Below are 22,942 nucleotides of genomic sequence, written 5' to 3'. Positions count from 1 at the left end.
CCCAACTGACCGGTAGCTGTCTGGCGTTGCAAGCTTCCACAGGGTTATTGCCACTTGCTTCTCAGCTGTGAGGACTGCTCTCATCTTGGTATTCATGCGCTTCAGGGTAGGGGAAAGCAAGTCACAAAGTTCTATGAAAGTGCCCTTACGCCTGCAGAAGTTTCACAGCCACTGGGAATCATCCCAGAGCCGCAACACTATGCGGTCCCACCAGTCTGTGCTTGTTTCCCGGGCCCAGAATCGGCGTTCCATGGCATGAACCTGCCCCGTTAGCACCATGATGCCCGCATTGCCAGGGCCCGTGCTTTGAGAGAAGTTTATGTCCATGTCTTCATCACTCTCGTCACCATGCTGATGTCACCTACTCACCCGGTTTCGCTTTGCCATGTTCTGGTGCTGCGTATAGTGCTGGATAATGCGCATGCTGTTTAATGTGCTCCTAATTGTGAAAGTGATCTGAGCAGGCTCCATGCTTGCCGTGGTATGGTGTCTGCACAGAAAAAAGGCGCGGAACGATTGTCTGCCGTTGCTCTGACGGAGGGAGGGGCAACTGACGACATGGCTTACAGGGTTGGCCTACAGGGAATTAAAATCAACAAAGGGGGTGGCTTTACATCAAGGAGAAACAAAAACAACTGTCACACAGAATGGTCCCCTCAAGGATTGAGCTCAAAACCCTGGGTTTAGCAGGCCAATGCTCAATGCACTAAGCTGTCCCTCCCTCCGGTATTTCAGGCAGGATTGAATCTACATTAAAGTTTTCAAGGTGCCCCTGACAGACCTCACCAAAACGATTGTCGGCCATTGATTTCACGGAGGGAGGGAGGGAGGGGGGAAGCAAATGAATACAAAACAAATCTGGTATATTTCTTGTTTTGATCCACTCTATCTATCTTTTACATCTTTGGCTGGCAGCAGATGGTGCAGTAGGACTGCAAGCCATCCACATCTCCTGGTTGCTCGGCAGAAGATGGTACAATAGGACTGCCTGCAGGACTAAAGAGAATGACCTGGTCGAGTCACTCCTAATTTAGTCCCTGCACCCATGTCTGCCCAGGCGCTCCTGACCGACCTTACCGAGGCGGCCAGGAGCACCTCGGACACAATGAGGATGGTTTTCAGGCCTATTGCACCGTCTGCTGCCACAAGGCAATGGGTTGCTGCTGCTGTGTAGCAATGCAGTACCGTGTCTGCCAACACCCAGGAGACATACGGTGACAGTGAGCTGAGTGGGCTCCATGCTTGCCATGGTATGGCGTCTGCACAGGTAACTCAGGAAAAAAGGTGCAAAACGATTGTCTGTTGTTGCTATCACAGAGGGAGGGAGGGCCTGATGACATGTACCCAGAACCACCCGCGACAATGTTTTTTGCCCCATCAGTCATTGGGATCTCAACCCAGAATTCCAATGGGCAGCGGAGACTGCGGGAACTGTGGGATAGCTACCCACAGTGCAACACTCCAGAAGTCAACGCTAGCCTCGGTACAGTGGAAGCACTCTGCCGAGTTAATGCACTTAGAGCATTTGTGTGAGGACACACACAATCGACTATATAAAAACGATTTCTATAAATTCAACCTAATTTAGTAGTGTAGACATACCCTAAGGTGCCACAAGTACTCCTCGTTTTTTTACAGTGGAGAAAATCCAGTTAAAACTGTTGATTTTTGGCATAATTACTTTGTACTGCAATTAAAGTTACATTGTAGCATTTGTCAGCTCTCTGGGATAAAGCCATGCACAGTGTTGTTTAAGTGTGGAATTCATAACTTCTTGGTGCATAGGTGAAGGGATTTTGTTTGGGGTGGAAAAACCTTTGCACTTAAAACAGCTATTGCTGTTAGGCAAATTGAAATAGATTTGGCTAGCTCCAGAAGCTCCTAAATCCCATTGAAAGTCTTTGGGATTTAAGTTCCTAGATGGTTAGGGTGCTTTTAGAAAATACGATTCAGGAGCTTATGGAAGTGTTTATCCAGAGTTAATATTTCTAGATCCCTTGTAAAGCAGGGAATTGTAAATACACTTACATAGGAGGGGACCAGTTTGTTGGAGGAGATTTAAATACTCTTTTTTTTTTTCTGAGAGGACAGAAATTAATTGACTTATATATTAGTGTTTGTTCTGACTTGAAATGTCAACTGACTTGAAAATGAGATGATTTTTTCCGCTCTTTATAGTTGACTTTCTGGAATTTCCTTCCCTCAATTTGAAGAAGTGCCCATACAAACCCACCATGAATTCAGTAGTAACTGGCATGCCATTGACACTTTATATGGACTGACAAGCAAAATGAACTTTAGTGACTCCTTTTGTGAAGCCAAGTTTGAGTTTTAATTGCCTATTCTTTACCACACTTCTCCTTCAGTGAATACTTCTGGGGGCTTCCCCATATCTTTTTCTTTGCTACAGAAAATACTTCAGATCACTGCTCTAGTATGAATGCAAATACATTATTTAATCTTCAGTCTCCTGTTGTCCTTAAAACCCCTTAAAAGGTGTTCTCATTAACTGGTGTTCTGTCAAAGCTGAATCCCCACTCTGTCACTCTGAGTGCAGAAGATGCGGGCCCGCAAGGATTCTAAAAATTAATACTTGCCACTCCAGGCTTGTATCACACTCCCAAGGTTACAGCTTTTCTCTGACCTTGGCTTGGTAAACTCTGCTACCACCCAAATGCAAAAAAAAAAACCTTTTAACCCAGGTAGGAGCACTTGAGAATTCTTCCCTGTGGGGTACCCTCAAGCCTCCCCGCCCCCCCCCCCCCCCAGCTCTGGGGAAGAGCTGAGAAAGAAAACAAAGGAAATTAGCTGTAGCTACCAGCTGATCCAACAACACGCACAAACCTCTTAGGACACCAAAAATCCAATTGTGTTCTTAAAGGTAAATTTTATTAAAAACAAAAAGGAAAAAATACATCTGGAACTTAGGCTTTTTGCTAGGCCTTAAAGGAAACAATTACAAAAATTAAGCACCCAAAATAGCTTTCTTGGGGGTTCAGCTTAAAGATTACAAGCAAACAAAAGCATCTGGGGTTAGCACAGAGGAGTCCACAAGCCAATAAGAAAGAAAAGAAATAACCCTAATCGCATCTTTTTAGACATTCCCTAATTTTACTTCCATATTTGAGGCTCCATATAAGTAGGTTCGAGGTATGAATTGATAATCTACAAGCATACTTGGCTTAAAGCTGCTTACAGCATTACTGCTCCGTGTCCCTGCAGCCCAGAGAACAACAGACAGAGGGAAAAAGAAAAGGCATACTTGTGGCACCTTAGAGACTAACCAATTTATTTGAGCATAAGCTTTCGTGAGCTACAGCTCACTTCATAGGATGCATACGGTGGAAAATACAGAAGATGTTTTTATACACGCAAACCATGAAAGAAATGGGTGTTTATCACTACAAAAGGTTTTCTCTCCCCCCACCCCACTCTCCTGCTGGTAATAGCTTATCTAAAGTGATCACTCTCCTTACAATGTGTATGATAATCAAGGTGGGCCATTTCCAGCACAAATCCAGGTTTCCCCCCCCCCCCCTCCCAAACCCACTCTCCTGTTGGTAATAGCTTACCAACAAGAGAGTGGGTTTTGTGGGGGGTGGGGGAGAAAAACTGGATTTGTGCTGGAAATGGCCCACCTTGATTATCATACACATTGTAAGGAGAGTGATCACTTTAGATAAGCTATTACCAGCAGGAGAGTGGGGTGGGGGGAGAGAAAACCTTTTGTAGTGATAAACACCCATTTCTTTCATGGTTTGCGTGTATAAAAACATCTTCTGTATTTTCCACCGTATGCATCCTATGAAGTGAGCTGTAGCTCACGAAAGCTTATGCTCAGATAAATTGGTTAGTCTCTAAGGTGCCACAAGTACTCCTTTTCTTTTTGCGAATACAGACTAACACGGCTGTTACTCTGAAACCAGACAGAGGGAAAGTTTTTCTTTCCCAAATTAAAAAGTTCTAGCTTTCCCATTGGCTCTTTTGGTCAGGTGCCCACTCCTTTTCTTTTACCTGTGGGCTTGTTAACCCTTTACAGGTAAAGCTAGCAGAGAACAGCTACCAAGAGGGATTTTACAGCTAGCTGGCTGGCTGGGTGTCTGTCAAAGGGAGCTACTCCCTCCCACCCCCATGTATCACAGTTTCACTATGATACATTTTGTCTTGTCAAAAGAAAAGGAGTGCTTGTGGCACCTTAGAGACTAACAAATTTATCTGAGCATAAGCTTTCGTGAGCTACAGCTCACTTCATCGAATGCATCTGATGAAGTGAGCTGTAGCTCACAAAAGCTTATGCTCAGATAAATTTGTTAGTCTCTAAGGTGCCACAAGCACTCCTTTTCTTTTTGCGAACACAGACTAACACGGCTGCTACTCTGAAACCTATCATTTTGTCTTTTGTTTTTCAATGTATCGTTCTCTCATTATAATTCATGGGTGTCAATTACCATTGGCAGAATCAGTCTGAAATAATCCCCTGTGGCTTGTGGCCCACAGAATTCCAGTGTGGTTCCTTCTCACTGTGAAGTCTGAAAGGGTGTTTGAGGCTCGTTCTGCTGTTGTCATAAGTGGTTATTTTCCTCAGTGTCCAAGAAGAGCTACAATGGCTCATTTAAACTGCTGAAGTAATTGAGCTGTGGTAGCTGCACTTGAACATGGAAACTTCCGATTGGAGAGATCTTAAAAATCTTTAAAAATAATTGTAATACATTAGATGACTCCTATGGTTTAAAATTGTTGTCATGATTACTACTGTGGAAGACCTTATTCACTGATTTAAATGTTTTTAACAGTTATTTTAAATCCCATATTGTAAATTTTATATGATATCAGAAAAGATCAAACATTGGTTTCTAGCTACCACAGGTTTTTTTTCCAACAGTGACACCCTGCAAAAAAACAAAACAAAACATGTTGGAACTGAAGTGAAAAAAAGCAGAATATTAATCAGAATGGTGTGATTTAAATTTTGTTTTACAAGGTTAGATATCTCAAGTTACCAGCACTAGAAAAATGTTCAATGCAATTATAAAGCTGAGATTTCAAGTCCTGGTTACTTGTAATATATTGTCTGTTTCAAACTGTCACTTATCCTTTGGACCACTAGGGCTTGTCTGGCACTAGACCCAGACCTCATGTGAGTGTAATTTTTTAGTCCCAGGTTCCCTGGATGTCCTTTATTGATTGAACATCAGTCAGCCAGAGACAGATTCTAAAGCGGCTACAGGCAAAACAGGTAAACCTCCCTTGTGACATCTGGTAAGAAGAAAAGCCTGTTGAGGTAAAGATTTAACCTCCAGCAGTCCTCTAACGATAAATGGCAACATGTTGTGAATATGGCTATTTAAATATTGCTTTAGATCTTCCGGAGGTTTCATTGTTCTTTTGTAACTTGGATTTTTACACAGGAATTACACACAGTCTGAATCTGTCAGATGTCTTCTGCTTATATGTATCTGCATCTAGTAAAACAACCTTTGCTAAAATTTTCCATTTTTAAAATGTGTTCTTGGCCAGATAGCTAATATTGGAAGTTTAGAGTTAATAGTTAGACACAGAGGGAAAGTACAATAACCACTAGCTTATGCAGTAAAATGTAAATACTTGCATAGCTCTTTGGGTAAAGAGTTTTTTGGCCCTGAAAATATTTAGCTCTGAAAATAGCTGATTATATTCTAATGGATGACTGCATGCTGTGGCTTATGCATTATTTAGATGATGCTGTTGGAGACTTGGGTGCCTGCATGTCACTGGAATTTGGTGAGACACTGATGTATTCAGTAATGGGGGAGGCAGTGTGCCTTTAAGAAGATTGTTCTGTCATACTCCAAAGCACTTTATCTCAGAACTCTGCACTTGTCCTTGTTGAACCTCATCAGATTTCTTTTGGCCCAATCCTCCAATTGGTCTAGGTCCCTCTGTATCCTATCCCTGCCACCATATCTACCACTCCTCCTAGTTTAGTGTCATCCGCAAATTTGCTGAGAGTGCAATCCACACCATCCTCCAGATCATTTATGAAGATATTGAACAAAACCAGCCCCAGGACTGACCCTTGGGGCACTCCACTTGATACCGGCTGCCAACTAGACATGGAGCCATTGATCACTACCCGTTGAGCCTGACAATCTAGCCAACTTTCTACCCACCTTTATAGTGCATTCATCCAGCCCATACTTCTTTAACTTGCTGACAAGAATACTGTGGGAGACCATGTCAAAAGTTTTGCTAAAGTCAAGAAACAATACATCCACTGCTTTCCCTTCATCCACAGAACCAGTAATCTCATCATAGAAGGTGATTAGATTAGTCAGGCATGACCTTCCCTTGGTGAATCCATGCTGACTGTTCCTGATCACTTTCCTCTCATGTAAGTGCTTCAGGATTGATTCCTTGAGGACCTGCTCCATGATTTTTCCGGGGACTGAGGTGAGGCTGACTGGCCTGTAGTTGCCAGATGCCAACTCGCTCTTTAAATGTTCTAGACCCTGACTATTTGAGAGAACTCTTCTCTCCCTAGTTGCTTCGATATGAGCAAATGTCATAGCTGGAATTCACCTCCTAGATTAGATGCCACGGTTGTAAAAATACCTGAGTGTTCTGCCCACACTGCAGCCCCTCCATTACAACCGCTGGTGGAGCTTCCCAAATAAATTACATTAGATTTGTTTAGAGTACGCAAAACAACTGAGATAGCTGACGTGATTGCTTTGACAGTCTCTAGGTTTAACCACAAGGGGACTGCTGGCAGCTTGTTTTCTGTGGGGGGCCCTAATCTTTGGAATTTGTTTCTCCTCTTGGTCATCCAGAACCCAAGATTCCCTGTCTACAAGGCCTGCTGCAAAGCCAACTCTTTCCCCCCAGTATCAGGAAGGGGAGAAGGTTAGCAGAGTGTGTGAGAATTTATTTGGGTTATCAGTAGTCTTGCAAATGCTTCTTTGTACACATTTGTTTTTACTGCATTTGGGCTCTAGAGCATATGGATATGATCTTAAAAACGAAACTGTTATAGACCATACTGTGGATTTGGGGTTAGTCCTTTCTGGATGGGTACCTAAAGAACTAAACAAAAAATGGAGAAAATTACTTTAAAATGATTTTGGCATGGAACCTATTACTTAGTTATTACTAATATAATGCCGACAAACCCCGGTCATCTGCGGGTGGGACTGAACCTGGGACCTCTGAAGCTTAATGCATGAGCCTCTACTGCATGGGCTAAAAGCCACATGGTCATTAGCTAAGGCTGTAGCAGACTTATTAACCTCTCTCTAAGTGGTCTCAGGCCCACTAGATGGGACAGAACACTACACCCAGGCGGTGTGTGGATTACACTAAAACACCTGGGTGAAAATCTGGTACCAGTTGAAGTCCGTGGCAAAACTCCCATTGGGTTCCATTGTCAAGGTTCCTTCCCCACTCTGAACTCTAGAGTACAGATGTGGGGACCTACATGAAAACCTCCTAAGCTTACTTTTACTAGCTTAGGTTAAAGCTTCCCCAAGGTACAAACTATTTTACCTTTTGCCCTTGGACTTTCGCTGCCACCACCAAACGTCTAACCGGTATTATATTATTAGGAAAGAGTCCGTTTGGAAATGTCTTCTCTCCCCCCCCCCCCCAAAAAAAAAATCCTCCCAAACGTTATCCCCCCTTTCCTGGGGAAGGTTTGATAAAAATCCTCACCAATTTGCATAGGTGACCACAGACCCAAACCCTTGGATCTTAAGAACAATGAAAAAGCATTCAGTTTCTTAGAAGAATTTTAATAGAAGAAAAAGTAAAAAGAATCACCTCTGTAAAAACAGGATGGTAAATACCTTACAGGGTAATCAGATTCAAAACATAGAGAATCCCTCTAGGCAAAACCTTAAGTTACAAAAAGACACACAAACAGGAATATCCATTCCATTCAGCACAGCTTATTTTGTCAGCCATTTAAAAAAATCAGAATCTAATGCATATCTAGCTAGATTACTTACGAAGTTCTAAGACTCCATTCCTGTTCTGTCCCCAGCAAAAGCATCACACAAGCAGAGAGAGGCTTTGTTTCTCCCTCCCCCCAGCTTTTGAAAGTATCTTGTCTCCTCATTGGTCATTTTGGTCAGGTGCCAGCGTGGTTATCCTAGCTTCTTAACCCTTTACAGGTGAAAGGGTTTTTCCTCTCGCCAGGAGGGATTTTAAAAGGGTTTACCCTTCCCTTTATATTTGACATCCATAAGGCCAGGATTTCAGCTCGGGAGTTGCAGATCATGCTTTCTAGAGCAGGGATTCTCAAACTGGGGGTTGGGACCCCTGAGGGGGTCGCGAGGTTATTACAGGGGGGTCACGAGCTGTCAGCCTCCACCCCAAATCCCACTTTGCCTTCAGCATTTATAATGGTGTTAAATATATTAAGTGTTTTTCATTTATAAGGGGGGTCGCACTCAGAGGCTTGGTATGTGAAAGGGGTCACCAGTATAAAAAGTTGAGAACTACTAGGGTTATGGCTGCGGCTCTTGGAAGAGGCATTGGATGCTAAACGTTTCCTTAAGAGCAGCACCTTTCTCAGTTGGAGGCTAGAGTACTGTGTAAATGTCTAACTTCTGCTTCAAGAAGGGCTTCCAAGGTGAAATCCTTGCATGTGCATGTTTCTGCAATCTATAATTCACAGTCTGTTCAGGGAAGAAACACTGGTTCCTCATCCTCTCTGTGAAGACTGTTAAGTTTCCCACTTCTGTAGTGAGCCAAGCACAGAAGAAGTTGTAAACAGACACTTGAGTGTGAACATCTATTATCATAAAACCCCTGAGGCAAGGAGAGAGAACTCTCAGGCTATGAGGAACAAATTCCAGCCTACATGCACAAGGCGTGGAAAAAGTAATATCCTGTGAGATGATTCATGTTCTGCCAGAGTACATGATGTAATAAATGCACAAAATATGGAAATTTGTAGCTGTTTGCTGCACCAAAGCAGTCAGGGAATTGACCTTTGTTTCAGACAATCAAGCACCATTGTTTCTGGGATCTGTAACAGCCCTCCTGGAGAGTGAAATTGAATATTTGTGGAAAGGCTGTTGGCTTTAAAATGGTCTTGGGGGCTAACCTCACAGTCACCTCAAAAGGGACTTAAAATTACCTTCAGCTCCTTCTGGAGCTGATATCTCCTGAAACAGCTCTAATGGCTCTGGAGGTGTTCTGAACTGAATGTTGGTTCAGCACAGCAGCAACTTACACAAACAAAAGCAGTGCATTCAGAGTGCATGTAATCAAAAGACCACAGACCAACAGCCTTCTCAGGTGCAATGTGGCTAATGAGAAAGGTGGAAGAGCTTGATGGAATATTTGGTGATAGTGGACTTTTGAAAGGAGATCCCATACAAATAAAATTGAGACAATGTTGAACCATATAGTGTGTGTATTACACCTTGCAGGATTCTTATCCCATTACTTCATAAAGGGAATACTGAATTAAAGACAATAGAGTGAATTGGCATAATTGAGAAAATCTCTGCGCCAACATAGATCCTCCCAACGCTGGATGACCGCTTCCCCAAAGTGAAAGAAGCTACAGTATTCTCTAGGCTGGATATCTCAAACAGATTCTGGTAAATTCCTTTAGTCAAAGCAAATGCTAAACCTGACTCTATTTTCACAACCTTTGGGAGCTTTTGCTTTCAAAGATTACCTTTTGGGATCACCAGTGCACCTGAAAATTTCCAAAGAAAGATGACAGAACTATTAACGAACACAAATGGAGTTGTAGTTTCATGGATGATATTTTGATATGTGTCTTTGATGGAAGAACACAACAAAATCCTCAACAAAGTTCTAAGCCTAATCATTCACTCAGGACTGAAGCTAAACAAGGAAGTGTGTGTTTTCCTCCCACCCCAAATCAAGGTTTTGGGACAGACAATAAACAAAGGTGGAATCAGTCCTGGCCCTTAAAAAGTAAAAGGAATTTGAGCATTGAATACACCAGTGAAAGTACCCAGAACTGAGATATGTATTTGGGATGTTAAATTATCTTGGTCAGTACCTTTCCACAGTGACACAGAATGAACTGGTAAAGTCCAACCCATCTTGGCTATGGGTGCTTAATTAAGCAGTTGCTTTAAAAAAGGTAAAAGAAATTATCTCGGCAGCTCCAGTTCTCAAGTACTTTGATGTGAAGAAACCCACGATGGCCATAGCAGCTTGCATACGTAATGACCTAGGTGATGTATTGTTGCAACAACATGGCTCTGAGTGGAAACCAATTGCATTTTGCTCTCTCACACACAGATGCAGAAAAACAATATGCACAGATTGAAAAGGAGTCCTGGCAAATATATGGGCATGTGAGAACTTTCAAAAAATATCCGTGTGGATTGTATTCGTTTGCACTGATAACGGACCATAAATTGCTTGTAACCCTAATCAGTAGAAAAGACCTGGATCAAGCACCAATGAGATGCCAATGTCTGTTGATAAGGTTAATGTGAATTAATCAATTGCTAAATATGTTCTGGGAAAAATCTGGTAGTAGCAGATGGTTTGTCATGGAGCCCAGTATCACACTCAACTTCTCATGAGCTTGAAAATGACACAAAGGCATACACAGATGCTGTGGACACATACAGACTGGTGTAAGAAAAAAGACTATATTGGCTACAGAAAGCAATCTTGATAGAGATGCAACATGAAGAAATTCCGAGTTACACTAGGACTGGCTGGCACAAGTATTGAAAGGACACTAAGGAAGTGACGAGAGGCTACTTTATGGTACACTGACAATTAAGTGAGTCAAATGGACTCATGATCAAAAGGTGATTGCATTATAATTGTAAATGAAATGAGAGGAGAGATCCTAAACCTAATCCATGAAGGACATTAAGGATTAACTAAATGCTGTGAACGGCCCAATCAGTCAATGTGGTGGCCGGGCGTCAGCAAGGACATAAACAATAAAATATCTTCACATGAAAGTTGCAGAACTAACAGACCAACACAACACAAAGAACCTTTATTAACACCTCTACCAGACAGACCTTGCAAGAGACTAGCTGGAGATTTATGCAAATTCAGAGGACATCGTTATCTGGCTGTAGTGTACTGTTTTCCCAGATATAAAGATAAATATGCTTGAAAGACTTAACTTGTTGCAGTGTTATCAAGCAACTGAAGTGCACTTTTGCTCACTTCAGTAATCCAGAACAGCTAGTGATGGACAGATCACAATTTGCAGCAGAATTTAAGTAATTCCAAACGAAATACCATTTTGATCATATTACTAGCAGCCCAGATTACCCACAAGTGAATGGAGAGGTTGCGAGAGCTGTACAGATAGCTAAGAAAATCGTACAGCAGGAAGATCCATTCCTTTCTCTTCTGACCTTGCAGATGAACATCAATTGTGGCTACTGGATATAGTCCAGCACAACTGCTGATGGGAAGACAACTCAGAACTACAGTTCCAGCTCTGGAAAAGAATCTATCTACGAAGTGGCTAGACATGAAGATAGTAGCCAAACTAGTTGAAAAAGAACAGATGTATACTTTTATAGCAGATATCACAGAGCTGCCAGATCTGGAACCTGGTGCCCATGTTCATGTCAAAGTGGATGGAGAAAAAGGGTGGACAACTGGAGCTGTCCTAAAGAAAAAGTCAGCTCCCAGATCATATGTGATCGAGACTGAGAGTGGAGAGTTCAGCAGAAACTGTTGACATATACAGTTTATTCCTCAGAAAGAACAATCAACAGAGCTGTCATAAACATACAGCTAAGGGTAGCCTAGAATTCCTCCTTACCTGTAAGGGGTTAAGAAGCTCAAATAGCCTGATTGGCATCTGACCAACAGGACCAATGGGGGAAGAAGATGCTTTCAAATCTTGGGAGGGGGGAAAGTTTTGTTTGTGCTCTTTGTTTTGTGTGGGGGTTCTCTCTTGGGACTGAGAGGGGCCAGACAGAAATCCATCTTCTCCAACCCATCCCAATTCAAGTCTCTAATATTGCAACCAGTATAGGTAAGCCAGGCAAGCGAATTAGTTTCTTTTGTTTTTCTTGTGAATTTTCCCTGTGCTAAGAGGGAGATTTATTCCTGTTTTCTGTAACTTTAAGGTTTTGCCCAGAAGGAAATCCTCTGTTTTGAATCTGACTACCCTGTAAAGTATTTTCCATCCTGATTTTTACAGAGATGATCTTTACCTTTCTTCTTTTCTTTTTTTAATAAAATCCTTCTTTTAAGAACCTGACTGATTTTTTTTCCATTGTTCCAAGACCCAGGGGTTTGGGTCTTTGATCATTTTGTAACCAATTGGTTAGGATATTATTCTCAAGCCCCAGAAAATGGGGTATAAGGGCTTGGGGGGGATTGCTGGCGGAAGAGGAACTCCAGTGATCCTTTTCTCTGGTTCTTTGTTAAATCACTTGGTGGTGGCAGCGTTACTTAAACCCAAGGTGTAAGGGAGAATTTGTGCCTGGGGAGTTTTTAACCGAAGCTGGTGGAAATAAGCTTAGGGGATCTTTCATGCGGGTCCCCACGTCTGTACCCTAGAGTTCAGAGTGAGGAGGGAACCCTGACTCCACAAACTCCACATCCGGCAAATGTAGAAGATGACTCCAAATTGACCACAGCCTGTTATTGCAACTAGTGGACAGCTAGATTCATAGATACTAAGGTCAGAAGGGACCATTATGATCTTCTAGTCCGACCTCCTGCACAACGCAGGCCACAGAATCTCACCCACTTACTCCTGCGAAAAACCTCTCACCTATGTCTGAGCTATTGAAGTCCTCAAATTGTGGTTTAAAGACTTCAAGGAGCAGAGAATCCTCCAGCAAGTGACCCGTGACCCATGCTACAGAGGAAGGCGAAAAACCTCCAGGGCCTCTTGCAATCTGCCCTGGAGGAAAATTCCTTCCCGACCCCAAATATGGCGATCAGCTAAACCCTGAGCATATGGGCAAGATTCACCAGCCAGATACCCAGGAAAGAATTTTCTGTAGTAACTCAGATCCCACCCCATCTAACATCCCATCACAGGCCATTAGGCGTATTTACTATGAATATTTAAAGATCAATTAATCACCAAAATCATGTTATCCCATCATACCATCTCCTCCATAAACTTATCGACTTTAATCGTAAAGCCAGATAGATGTTTTGCCCCCACTGCTTCCCTTCCAAAACTTCACTCCTCTGTTGGTTAGAACCTTTGTCTAATTTCAAGTCTAAACTTCCCAATGACCAGTTTATATCCATTTGTTCTTGTGTCCACATTGGTACGGAGCTTAAATAATTTCTCTCCCTCTCCGGTATTTATTCCTCTGATATATTTATAGAGAGCAATCATGTCTCCCCTCAACCTTCTTTTAGTTAGGCTAAACAAGCCAAGCTCCTTGAGTCTCCTTTCATAAGACAAGTTTTCCATTCCTCGGATCATCCTAGTAGCCCTTCTCTGTACCTGTTCTAGTTTGAATTCATCCTTCTTAAACATGGGAGACCAGAACTGCACACAGTATTCCAGGTGAGGTCTCACCAGTGCCTTGTATAACAGTAGTAAAACCTCCTTATCTCTACTGGAAATACCTCGCCTGATGCATCCCAAGACCACATTAGCTTTTCTCACGGCCATATCACATTGACAGCTCATAGTCATCCTATGATCAACCAATACTCCAAGGTCCTTCTCCTCCTCCGTTACTTCTAATTGATGCGTCCCCAGCTTATAACTAAAATTCTTGTTATTAATCCCTAAATGCATAACATTACGCTTCTCACTATTAAATTTCATCCTATTACTATTACTCCAGTTTACAAGGTCATCCAGATCCTCCTGTATGATATCCCGGTCCTTCTCTAAATTGGCAATGCCTCCCAGCTTTGTATCATCTGCAAACTTTATTAGCACACTCCCACTTTTTGTGCCGAGGTCAGTAATAAAAAGATTGGTCCCAAAACTGATCCTTGAGGAACTCCACTGGTAACCTCCCTCCAGCCTGATAGTTCACCTTTCAGTAGGACCCATTGTAGTCTCCCCTTTAACCAATTCCTTATCCACCTTTCAGTTTTCATAATGATCCCCATCTTTTCCAATTTAACTAATAATTCCGCATGTGGCACGGTATCAAACGCCTTATGGGGAATTATTAGTTAAATTGGAAAAGATGACCGAGTTGTTACGTGTTTGGGTTGTGTAATTAGAAAACCAGTATGATTCAGAAACACTTAGCTGACTGATACATACTGAACTTCAAAGATACACCATCAGGCTAAGTTTTGTGAATGGTAGGAATGTAGATCCTAAAGGGGAAGATCTAATGGAATGCTAAATCATATTATATTGTTCCGCCACTAGGTGGCACTGTGTAAAATACCTTATTTAAACTAACCTCAGCCCCACTGGCAGCACATTAAATGATCTTCTTATGAGCACATCTGGAGAGTATCTTGCTCAGAAGTAGGGTTACCAGACAGCAAATGTGAAAAATCAGGATGTGGTTGGGAGGTAATAGGTGCCTATATAATAAAAAGCCCCAAATATCAGGACTGTCCCTTTAAAATTGAGACATCTGGTCACCCTACCCTACTCAGAAGTAAGTGCTGTAGTTAATCTATATCTGCTACAAGAGCATGGCAAGAACAGAAGTCCCTGAGCATCTATCTCCCCACCATATTTATCGTTTTTTCCTTGTCAGGTGGTGAATTTGTCTTCCCTTAGAATTTTTGTTCCTAAAGTTTAATTCAGAATGTCACATGAATATACTCATTATTTTACTGAGAATTGTTTACTTAGCAACAAAGAAAATTCCTTTCCCTTGATGTAAAAAAAGCTCTGAAGTTGTATCTCTTTCATTCACACAACATTTGGAAGTCCAAAGAACTCCTTGTTTTGAAGGCTGCAGTAGGGGAAAGACATTAGCATTATATTCTGTTGTCCTATTATGAAGCCAAGAAGCTTAAATCCTAAACTTGTAAAGTGTCTTTCTTGTGGTTGTGAGGATAACTTTCAATTCTGCTACATCACAGTGGGTCCACTTTACCACAGCATACAGGTCTGGGCTGAGGTGTGTTATCTGTTTTACATTGTTGCACCTAATTTTTGGCATATTCTGGGGAGCTATGCTGATCTTTCACTGTATGGAGAGGTCCAGTGGTTAGGGGCTAGCCTGGGACTCGGGAGACCCAGACTCAATAGCCTGCTATTTCTACCTATAGCCTGTGCTATACAGGAGGTCAGACCAGATTATCACAATGGTCCTTTCTGTTTGTTTGTCTGGTTGGTGTTCCAAGCTCCCCTGTAGGTATCCTCTCTGGGATACCAGTGCTTGCTATGTACACTGCCTACACGCTGTACAGAGGATGATAGAGGTAATTCTTTTGGTTTGTAGTCCTCTCCCCTCCTATTCTAAGATTTTCTCTTGCTTGGAGATTATATTTTCTCTTTGTTCTGCGAGATGATGTTAAATCCTGTTTTTCTGATACGTGGAGTGATAATACTATGTGAAAATGCTATATCTGCAAATGATGAGAGAGGAGAAGACTACAACAAACAATTACCAAAGAATAAAGTTCTTAGTGCATTTTCTTTAGGATGGCCTTCAACCAGGCCTAGCTACTTCCACTCTAAGTGGTCAGATGTCTTCTCTACCCCATTCTTTTAGTTATGCCAAACTACAGCATAGCTTCACATACTGATCAAAAGTTTCAGGGAATCACTATCTTCAAATCTATTGATGTCCTCAGTTTCTAGATGGCACTAGTCTTCTTTAGGCTCTACCAGAGGAACCTGTTGAATTTTGATTCAATCCTGTGGTATTTCTTCTCTGTAAAGGGACCATTTCTTAGTAACAATTCAACCAGATGGGTGTCGAAATTAGTAAACCTCTCTGTGGAAAGAGCTGTACTGCATCTTCCTTTTAGATTTTGGACTTTTGCAGACTTTATCCCAAAGTGTCGCACATTCTTTCACAGAAATCTGAATACGATACCTTGCTATTGCCCTTCCCCAAAAGTGAGAGAAAGTATGTCACAAGTTAGACACATACAGAACTTTATCTGGAAATCCAATTTCCTTTTTGTAGCACCTCTTTTGAGAAGCAGAGGGAAAAAAAGGCACATAAAGATACTATTTTCTGATGGATATGAAACTGGATATTAGTCTTACAAAGCACAAGGTCTTTGAGCCAATTAGAACAGGGGTTCTCAACCTTTTTCTTTCTGAGGCCCCTCCAACATGCTTTAAAAACTCCACAGCCCATCTGTGCCACAACAGCTGCTTTTCTGCATATAAAAGCTATGGCTGGCATTAAGGGGTAGGAAGCAGGGCAGTTGCCCTGGGGCCCACGCCACAAGGGGCACCGCAAAACTAAGTTGCTCAAGCTTCAGCCCTAGCTGCTAGAACTCAGGGCCCTAGGCTGCAGTCCTGCATGGTGGGGCTTCAGCTTTCTGCCCTGGGTCCTAACGAGTCTAACACCCGCCATGCTTGGTGGACCCCCTGAGACCAGCTCACAGCCTCCCGGGGGGCCCGGACCCCTGGCTGAGAACCACTGCACTAGAACATATTTACTTAGATAGTTTCTGTCACCTTGAGACAAGCTTTTGAGCTACACTGATTTTTGTAAACAGTTATTGTCTAAGGTATTATATAACTAATCACTGCAGCTTTTAAAAGATCAGTGATATCTATGTATTAATGTGCTGCATTCATAGGCACCGACTTCCCCTCTTTCCTGTGGGTGCTCGACCCCTCTTTGCTCCCAGGTCCCGCCCCACTCCACCCCTTCCATGAGGCCTCACCCCTGTCACGCCCCCATTCCAACTCCTTCCCCAAATCCCCACCCCAGCCCTGCCTCTTCCCACTTCCTCCCTTGAGTGGGCCACGTTCCCGCTCCTCACCCTCCCTCCCGGAGTGTGCTAAAGCTGCCAAACAGCTGTTTGGCGGCAGCTGGGCAGGAAGCACTGGGAGGTAGGCGGAGGAGCAGGGATGTGGGGCGCTCGTGGGAGGAGGTGGTGGGGCAGGGGGGTTGAGGGGAGCATGGCTGTCGGTGGGTGCAGATCACCCACTAATTTTTTTCCTTGGGTGCTCCAGCCCCAGAGCACCCATGGAGTCGGCGCCTATGGCTGCATTTGTATTGAATTACCCTGTTTTTTTATCAAATTAAGGGAAAATTAAACATCTAATTGACTCTGCTTTTGACTGCAGGGTATACATTTGGCTAGGGAATCCAATGAACTGGTGTTTTTTGACTGTGGTGTCTTTTTATTTGAGTGTGCAGACATTCATTTGCACAGCCTATTCTAATAGGCATACACATGAAGATGGGTCTCCAGTACTTGCATTTTAACTAGAGATGGATATTATCTTTGTTTATGTAAGCATTTCCCAGAGGTGGAGTGTGAGGGACTAGCCAGAGAGGTGTAATGGAGCTGCCAACAGGCTGTTTAATTGTTCTTAAAAGTCACAACTTTAATTAAAAAAAAAAAAAGTTAGGGCCTATCACAACAAGTAAATGCTATCAGATAAGGGGAAAAAACCTTCAGAATGTGTCTCAAGTGTAAATGATACAACAATGTTGGGCTGTGATTGAAGAGAGCCTGAAACAATAACACTGAGATGTGACCTACCCCATTCGTTTCGGTGGATTCTAACTCCGATGCCAAAGTGACACTTCAGATCAGCATTTCCCAGAGATCCTAACTGCAGGGATGTAAAGTGAATGCTGTCTCAGTTGTGAGCATAGTATTGCTACAATAAGCCACAGGAGGGACTCTAACTTGTAAGGAATCGGTACTATGTATATTGACAGGTTTCAGAGCAGCAGCCGTGTTGGTCTGTGTACGCAAAAAGAGAAGGAGTACTTGTGGCACCTTAGAGACTAACAAATTTGTTTGAGCATAATCTTTTGTGTGCTACAGCTCACTTCATCGGATGCATGCTGTAGCTCACAAAAGCTTATGCTCAAGTAAATTTGTTACTCTAAGGGGCCACAAGAACTCCTTTTCTTTTTACTCCGTATATTGTTGCACATGTACCAACAAACGTTTCCATCAAGAGGTTATCACATGAGATGGACTTGGCACAGTAAGGCTGCTCCTGCCAGTTTAAGGCAAAAGAACTTCTGTGGTGCCATTCTTTTCCCTTCTTAAGAGGGACTCCTCTTGCTGAGTTGAAAAATCATTGTGCCAGCTGAACCTTGAGAGTGCCAATGTGTCTGGCACTTTAATGGGCACTTCCTCCTCGAATGTCTCGGCTACAATTGAGAAGGTTTAAAGGTGCCCAATCTTTCTGTTCATTAAGGGGTAGGTTTTTTTTTTAAAGTGAAAGTTGTGGTATACTGAAAACTGTGTTCAAATTACAAGCTATCCCTATCAGATTTTTAAGGGCTTCATGGTCCTGCTTGCAGGCTATTGGGCTCTCTAGGGAAGTATGTGATCGGGGCATGAAGCAGTCAGTCTGCAAAGAGCCAGCCTAGAGCAAGGTGGGGGTGAGCTGTGCTGCTCTGCCGTAGGAAGCTGTCTGCTCTATGTCTGTCTGGTTTTGGCTCTTTTGTGTTGGAGTTCTTGATTCTAAGAAATAAAGTCAATGTTATGTTGCAACATTCCAGAAAGAGTATTTAATTTTTAATCTAACTTCTCTGTGTGTCTGCTGTGGATGTAACAATGGTGTAGCATCTTTTTTTTTGTTTTTGTTTTTTTTGTAAAAAGAATGATCCATATTGGTAAAAATTCCATTGTCCGACTTCCTCAGTTGTGATCCTATTCCCCTTATTTACATTCTGATTTTTCTTGTAGGGATTTCCTTCCTCGAGGATCTGGAATTGTAACAAGGAGACCATTGGTTCTACAGCTTGTCACTGCCAAAACAGGTAATTTACCTGATGTATATTCCTCTTATATAGTTCAGCATCAAAGTATTTTTACTTGAATGTTTTTTTTAAGTGTTATAAGCCTGTCAATGTGAGGGTTTACACCAGTCTTTTGAGTTGGAAACAGACTATTCAAAGCAGAGTTTGCCATGGGGAAGAAAGGTCCCAACACTGCAAACACACACGTGCATGGTCCCATTGAGCTCATGGTCCCATCTGGGCCATAGTCTGTAATAATTTTGGATAAACTTAAGAGCATGACATATTTCCAAGTAGCTAGTGGTTGCTTTTAATGGCTAAATGTGAAAAGTAGGGAAAAAAAAGTAATATGTATTAGTTACTTTAGAGAAAAAGAATTATCTTTAAATGTTAGATTAGATATGTTTGTTCTCAGTAACCCATAAAATTAGGTTTAACAAAATAAAATATAACTAAAATGGACATACAGGGACTTCAGTTTTCCTCTCCAGGGCAGTCAGTGGTGTTTGCAAACAGCCTGTTTTCTCTGGTAACTTTTCCATGTCATGAGTTCTGGAAATTTCTGGAGAAGGGCAAAGTTGGCAGTAATAGAATTTCCTGAATCAAAAAAAATTATCTGACCAAAAATTATACTTTAGCTTGGACACAGTATTGTGTATGCAAAACTGACCGTATTTGTCAGCATTCGTTAACTTATGCTTATCTAAATGGACTTTCATCTGCCATTGTGCTGTTCAATCTCCCACTGTGTTTAAAATCATCTGGAATTTCTCATAATCCCACTGGTTTTTAATAGTCAAACACCGTGTGTTCAGTAAAATTCACTAGCTTGCTCTTGACTTAAGCTATAAATTGCTAAAATATGGTAAATAAAAACAAAAACTACGTTAAGAGTGTTCAGGTGGCAAAGGCAAGCACTCAGAAGTTAAGAAATGCCGGAATTAAAGTTGATGCAACCTTAATTTAGTTTGCTTGTGTGAATGCATTATTACAGAGTCTTGAATTACTTGATCAGATACTACCTTTCCACAGGATCCCTGCTTCATTCAGTGAATGGGTTGTTATTAAAATATTTTTTTATCTCTCTCTCTTGTTCATTGTGTAGTCTGTGCTGAGTGCAAAATTAAGTTCCTCAGTGGTGTGCTTCATAAACATTGATGAGTTTATCTGCACAACACCATTGGGGTATTGGGTGATTTTATTATCCCCAATTTACAGAAAGGAAAATGTAAACAAATACGATTGTGCAATTGTATCATCCCTACCATAATCCTCAGCAGGGTTTGAGCCACAAATGTTCAGCTCTGTAGCAGACTTCTACCACTTGTGCTATAGGACAACTAGCTACAGTATCTGGTAGCTGAAAAGAGGTGGAGGAAATGGGCCATGTGCAGGATGCTTGGGTAGAGGCCAGCCCAGCATGCTTTAGAGAAAAATTGAGGAATCTACCTGTGCCCCCTAGCCAATCCTTCATATTCCTTGAGTGGGTCATGCCCCTGCCTTTTGGGAAATGCTGGCCTATTGATTAATTGTTCATTGTTATACAATAAAACTTTGCTCCTTTTTCGCTTTTTTTTCTTTTTTAAGAAACTTCAAGTAAATTGGATCCCCTGGGTCACCTTTATCCATTTCCCCAATTTAAAAAATAAAGAACCCACAGCTGTAGCAGGTTAGAGAAGCACCATTTTCTCTGACAGGAGCTGTGCAGTACTGATGTTATCCAGTTTATACTTACTTGACCGTTGGAAAATATAATTAAAGATAGACTAGTGCAACAGTTTCTCCAGTACCATGAAGAGACTCTCCAACCTGTAATCCTAGAATCTTTCCTGGCTTCTTTTCTATTAAAGTGGAATACACTTTAAAAAAAAAACAAAAAAACCTACAATGGGATGGTGCCATAGTTCTTGGGATACCCAGGACTGGGAGTCCCCTTGTTACCCCCCACAGCCCCTCGGAGGCTTGCTTGTGTTTATCTGGGTGTTTAGTTTCCCTTACACCACCAGTCTGTTAGCCACTCAAGCAGTCTGCAAGCCCTTACTTTGTCTTGCAGTTTAACAGTAGGTGCATCCCAGTCCTGACCCCCTTCAAAGTATCCCCTGTAGTGTCCAGTCCCTTATCCACTGAACGCTCACAGAAATACCACATCTGCTGTCCCCAAGGGAATAGCATGCACACCAGCTTGTATGATTCAACTCAGGATCATCACCTAGCTTAATACCACAGCATTGAGATATATTTACAGGGAAAACTACAATAAGTTGATTGTCAAAGATTCAAGAGACAGTCAGTAAGGATAACTGGTTAGATAGAAAACAGGTTAGATATAAAACAAAATCAGAACATGCTTTCTAGAGGCTAAACTTAATTTAACAGGCTAATCTTCTGTCCAGGCTAATCTTCTGTCTAAAGTAGTTTCTTACCCCAGAGTCCTTTGCAACATTTGAAACCCAGGTTGGTTGAGATTCTGTTTTCGTGAATGTAAACATGCTGCCAGTTTTCTTCCTAGGTGCAGAATGGTGGGATGTCTTTGTTCCTCATGTATATAGTCCAGCCAACGTTTCAAGTCTATTGCAAGATAAGGCTCTCTTCCCTCATTGTGTGCTCTTCCTGGTTGACTTCATAGCTCTCTGACTGTATGCAAATGTGCCTCCATTGTCCTAGCTTACAACACTTAATTTACATGCCAACAGAGAGACCGGAAAATAAACATCTTTTATTTGACAGGAAACATGTTTCTCTACTTCTGCTGTAACACAGAATCAAGAACATATTTTCATAGAAAATTCATTACACAGTATCTGTTCATACATTTCAGCAATGACATTAATGGCCATTGTGGCCCTGGCTTTCATTTAAGACCTCACATGGGATTCTTTGGTGAAACAGAATGTACATACTAGTATGAGGATATTCTTGTAAGTCCCTTGCCAGCTGGGTCACAGGTGAGGGAAACCTTTCTTAATATTATCAAGGGGAAGGAGACTACATGTGTGAGTGTAAGAGGGTATTAGCAGCTCCTATTGAGTTGTGAAGTCGGGGCTTCTCAGGTGCGAAGGGTTGGTAGATGGTGCTAAGGGCTAGGGATGGTATTGGACTAGGGGCAGATGGCAAAAGAGGTTGAGGGTTTGGCAGCTCAGGTGGTGTTGCACACTAAAGCTGCTTGCAAACTTTGGGAACTGGGGACATATTGTGGAAGGGCACAGGAGGATATGGCCACTGCGGGGTGTCCTAGCCATTGGTATAGGATGGTCTGGCATTTGTGTGGGATGGGATGGATCTTGTGTGTTGGCTTGAAAGGCAGTGGGCTAGGTGTTTTAAAATGAAATACTTCAATAATGAAAATATATAGCCAGTGGAAGATTTACTTTTAAGTGGGTTTTTCTATGCTTCATCTTTAAAGCAGTCTTGGCAATTACCTGGATATATTGTAGTGATCCATTGTGGTCTTGCTGTTTAGTCAGATTGATAGTTTTATGGTGGGAACAGAGGTTAGTTCAAGTATTGCTCGTATATCACATCTTATGCCTCTAGTACTCCCATAGTTGTATAAATCCTGTATTCTCTTACAGCCCCACGTATGAAGAAAAAGCCTTTCATTAAACATTGTGAGTGACATCAGCCCTTAAGCAGCTGGCACTTTCTCTTGACCAAGTCTGATGATGTCAGCAATATCTGGTGGTGGTTTGTCAGGAGAAGTAAAAATCTGGATGTCATGGGTGATCTTGTAATTGAAAGGAAAGTTCTGCTAGAATTGTTCTGATTTATGAGGCTCGTATTAGGGTGCCCAGCTGGTTTTGAACTATAGTTGCAAACAAAGTGTGCTGCATTTGTAAATATATTCTATACTACACCAGCTTCTCCAAAACAATAACATCTTGTAAATGTCCGGAGACCCATCAAATGCTCTGTGCTGGCCACAAGAGAGATTTAATATTCATTGCATGTATAGCATATGGACTCTTGAGAGACTATAGATAAGGTCAAACGCATTACTCTCAAGCCAAGTCAACAGCTCATGGTTTAAGTGAAGTGCGTTGCCTTTTTCAAGCATTGCTTAAAAGTTGTATCAAATGGACATGCACAGCCTTTGTTCTGTAGTCAGCAGAATGAGACAACCTATTCTTTAC

At 42.0% G+C, this 22,942-nt stretch overlaps 1 protein-coding gene across 1 annotated transcript in view; it reads left to right on the top strand.

Annotated features, from left to right (window-relative positions):
• Positions 1 to 22,942, top strand: part of LOC144269550 (dynamin-3-like) — a 125,007-nt gene that overhangs the window by 22,151 nt on the left and 79,914 nt on the right. The window contains exon 3 of the mRNA XM_077825337.1: positions 18,760 to 18,833. Coding sequence (XP_077681463.1) covers positions 18,760 to 18,833 — 74 coding nt within the window. The remainder of the gene's footprint in view (positions 1 to 18,759; positions 18,834 to 22,942) is intronic.

This window comes from Eretmochelys imbricata, chromosome 8 (genome assembly GCF_965152235.1).
Source record: "Eretmochelys imbricata isolate rEreImb1 chromosome 8, rEreImb1.hap1, whole genome shotgun sequence".
Classification (NCBI taxonomy): Eukaryota; Metazoa; Chordata; order Testudines; family Cheloniidae; genus Eretmochelys; species Eretmochelys imbricata.
The sequence above is the reverse complement of the archived record's forward strand: the minus strand, read 5'-3'. Positions and strand labels throughout refer to the sequence as shown.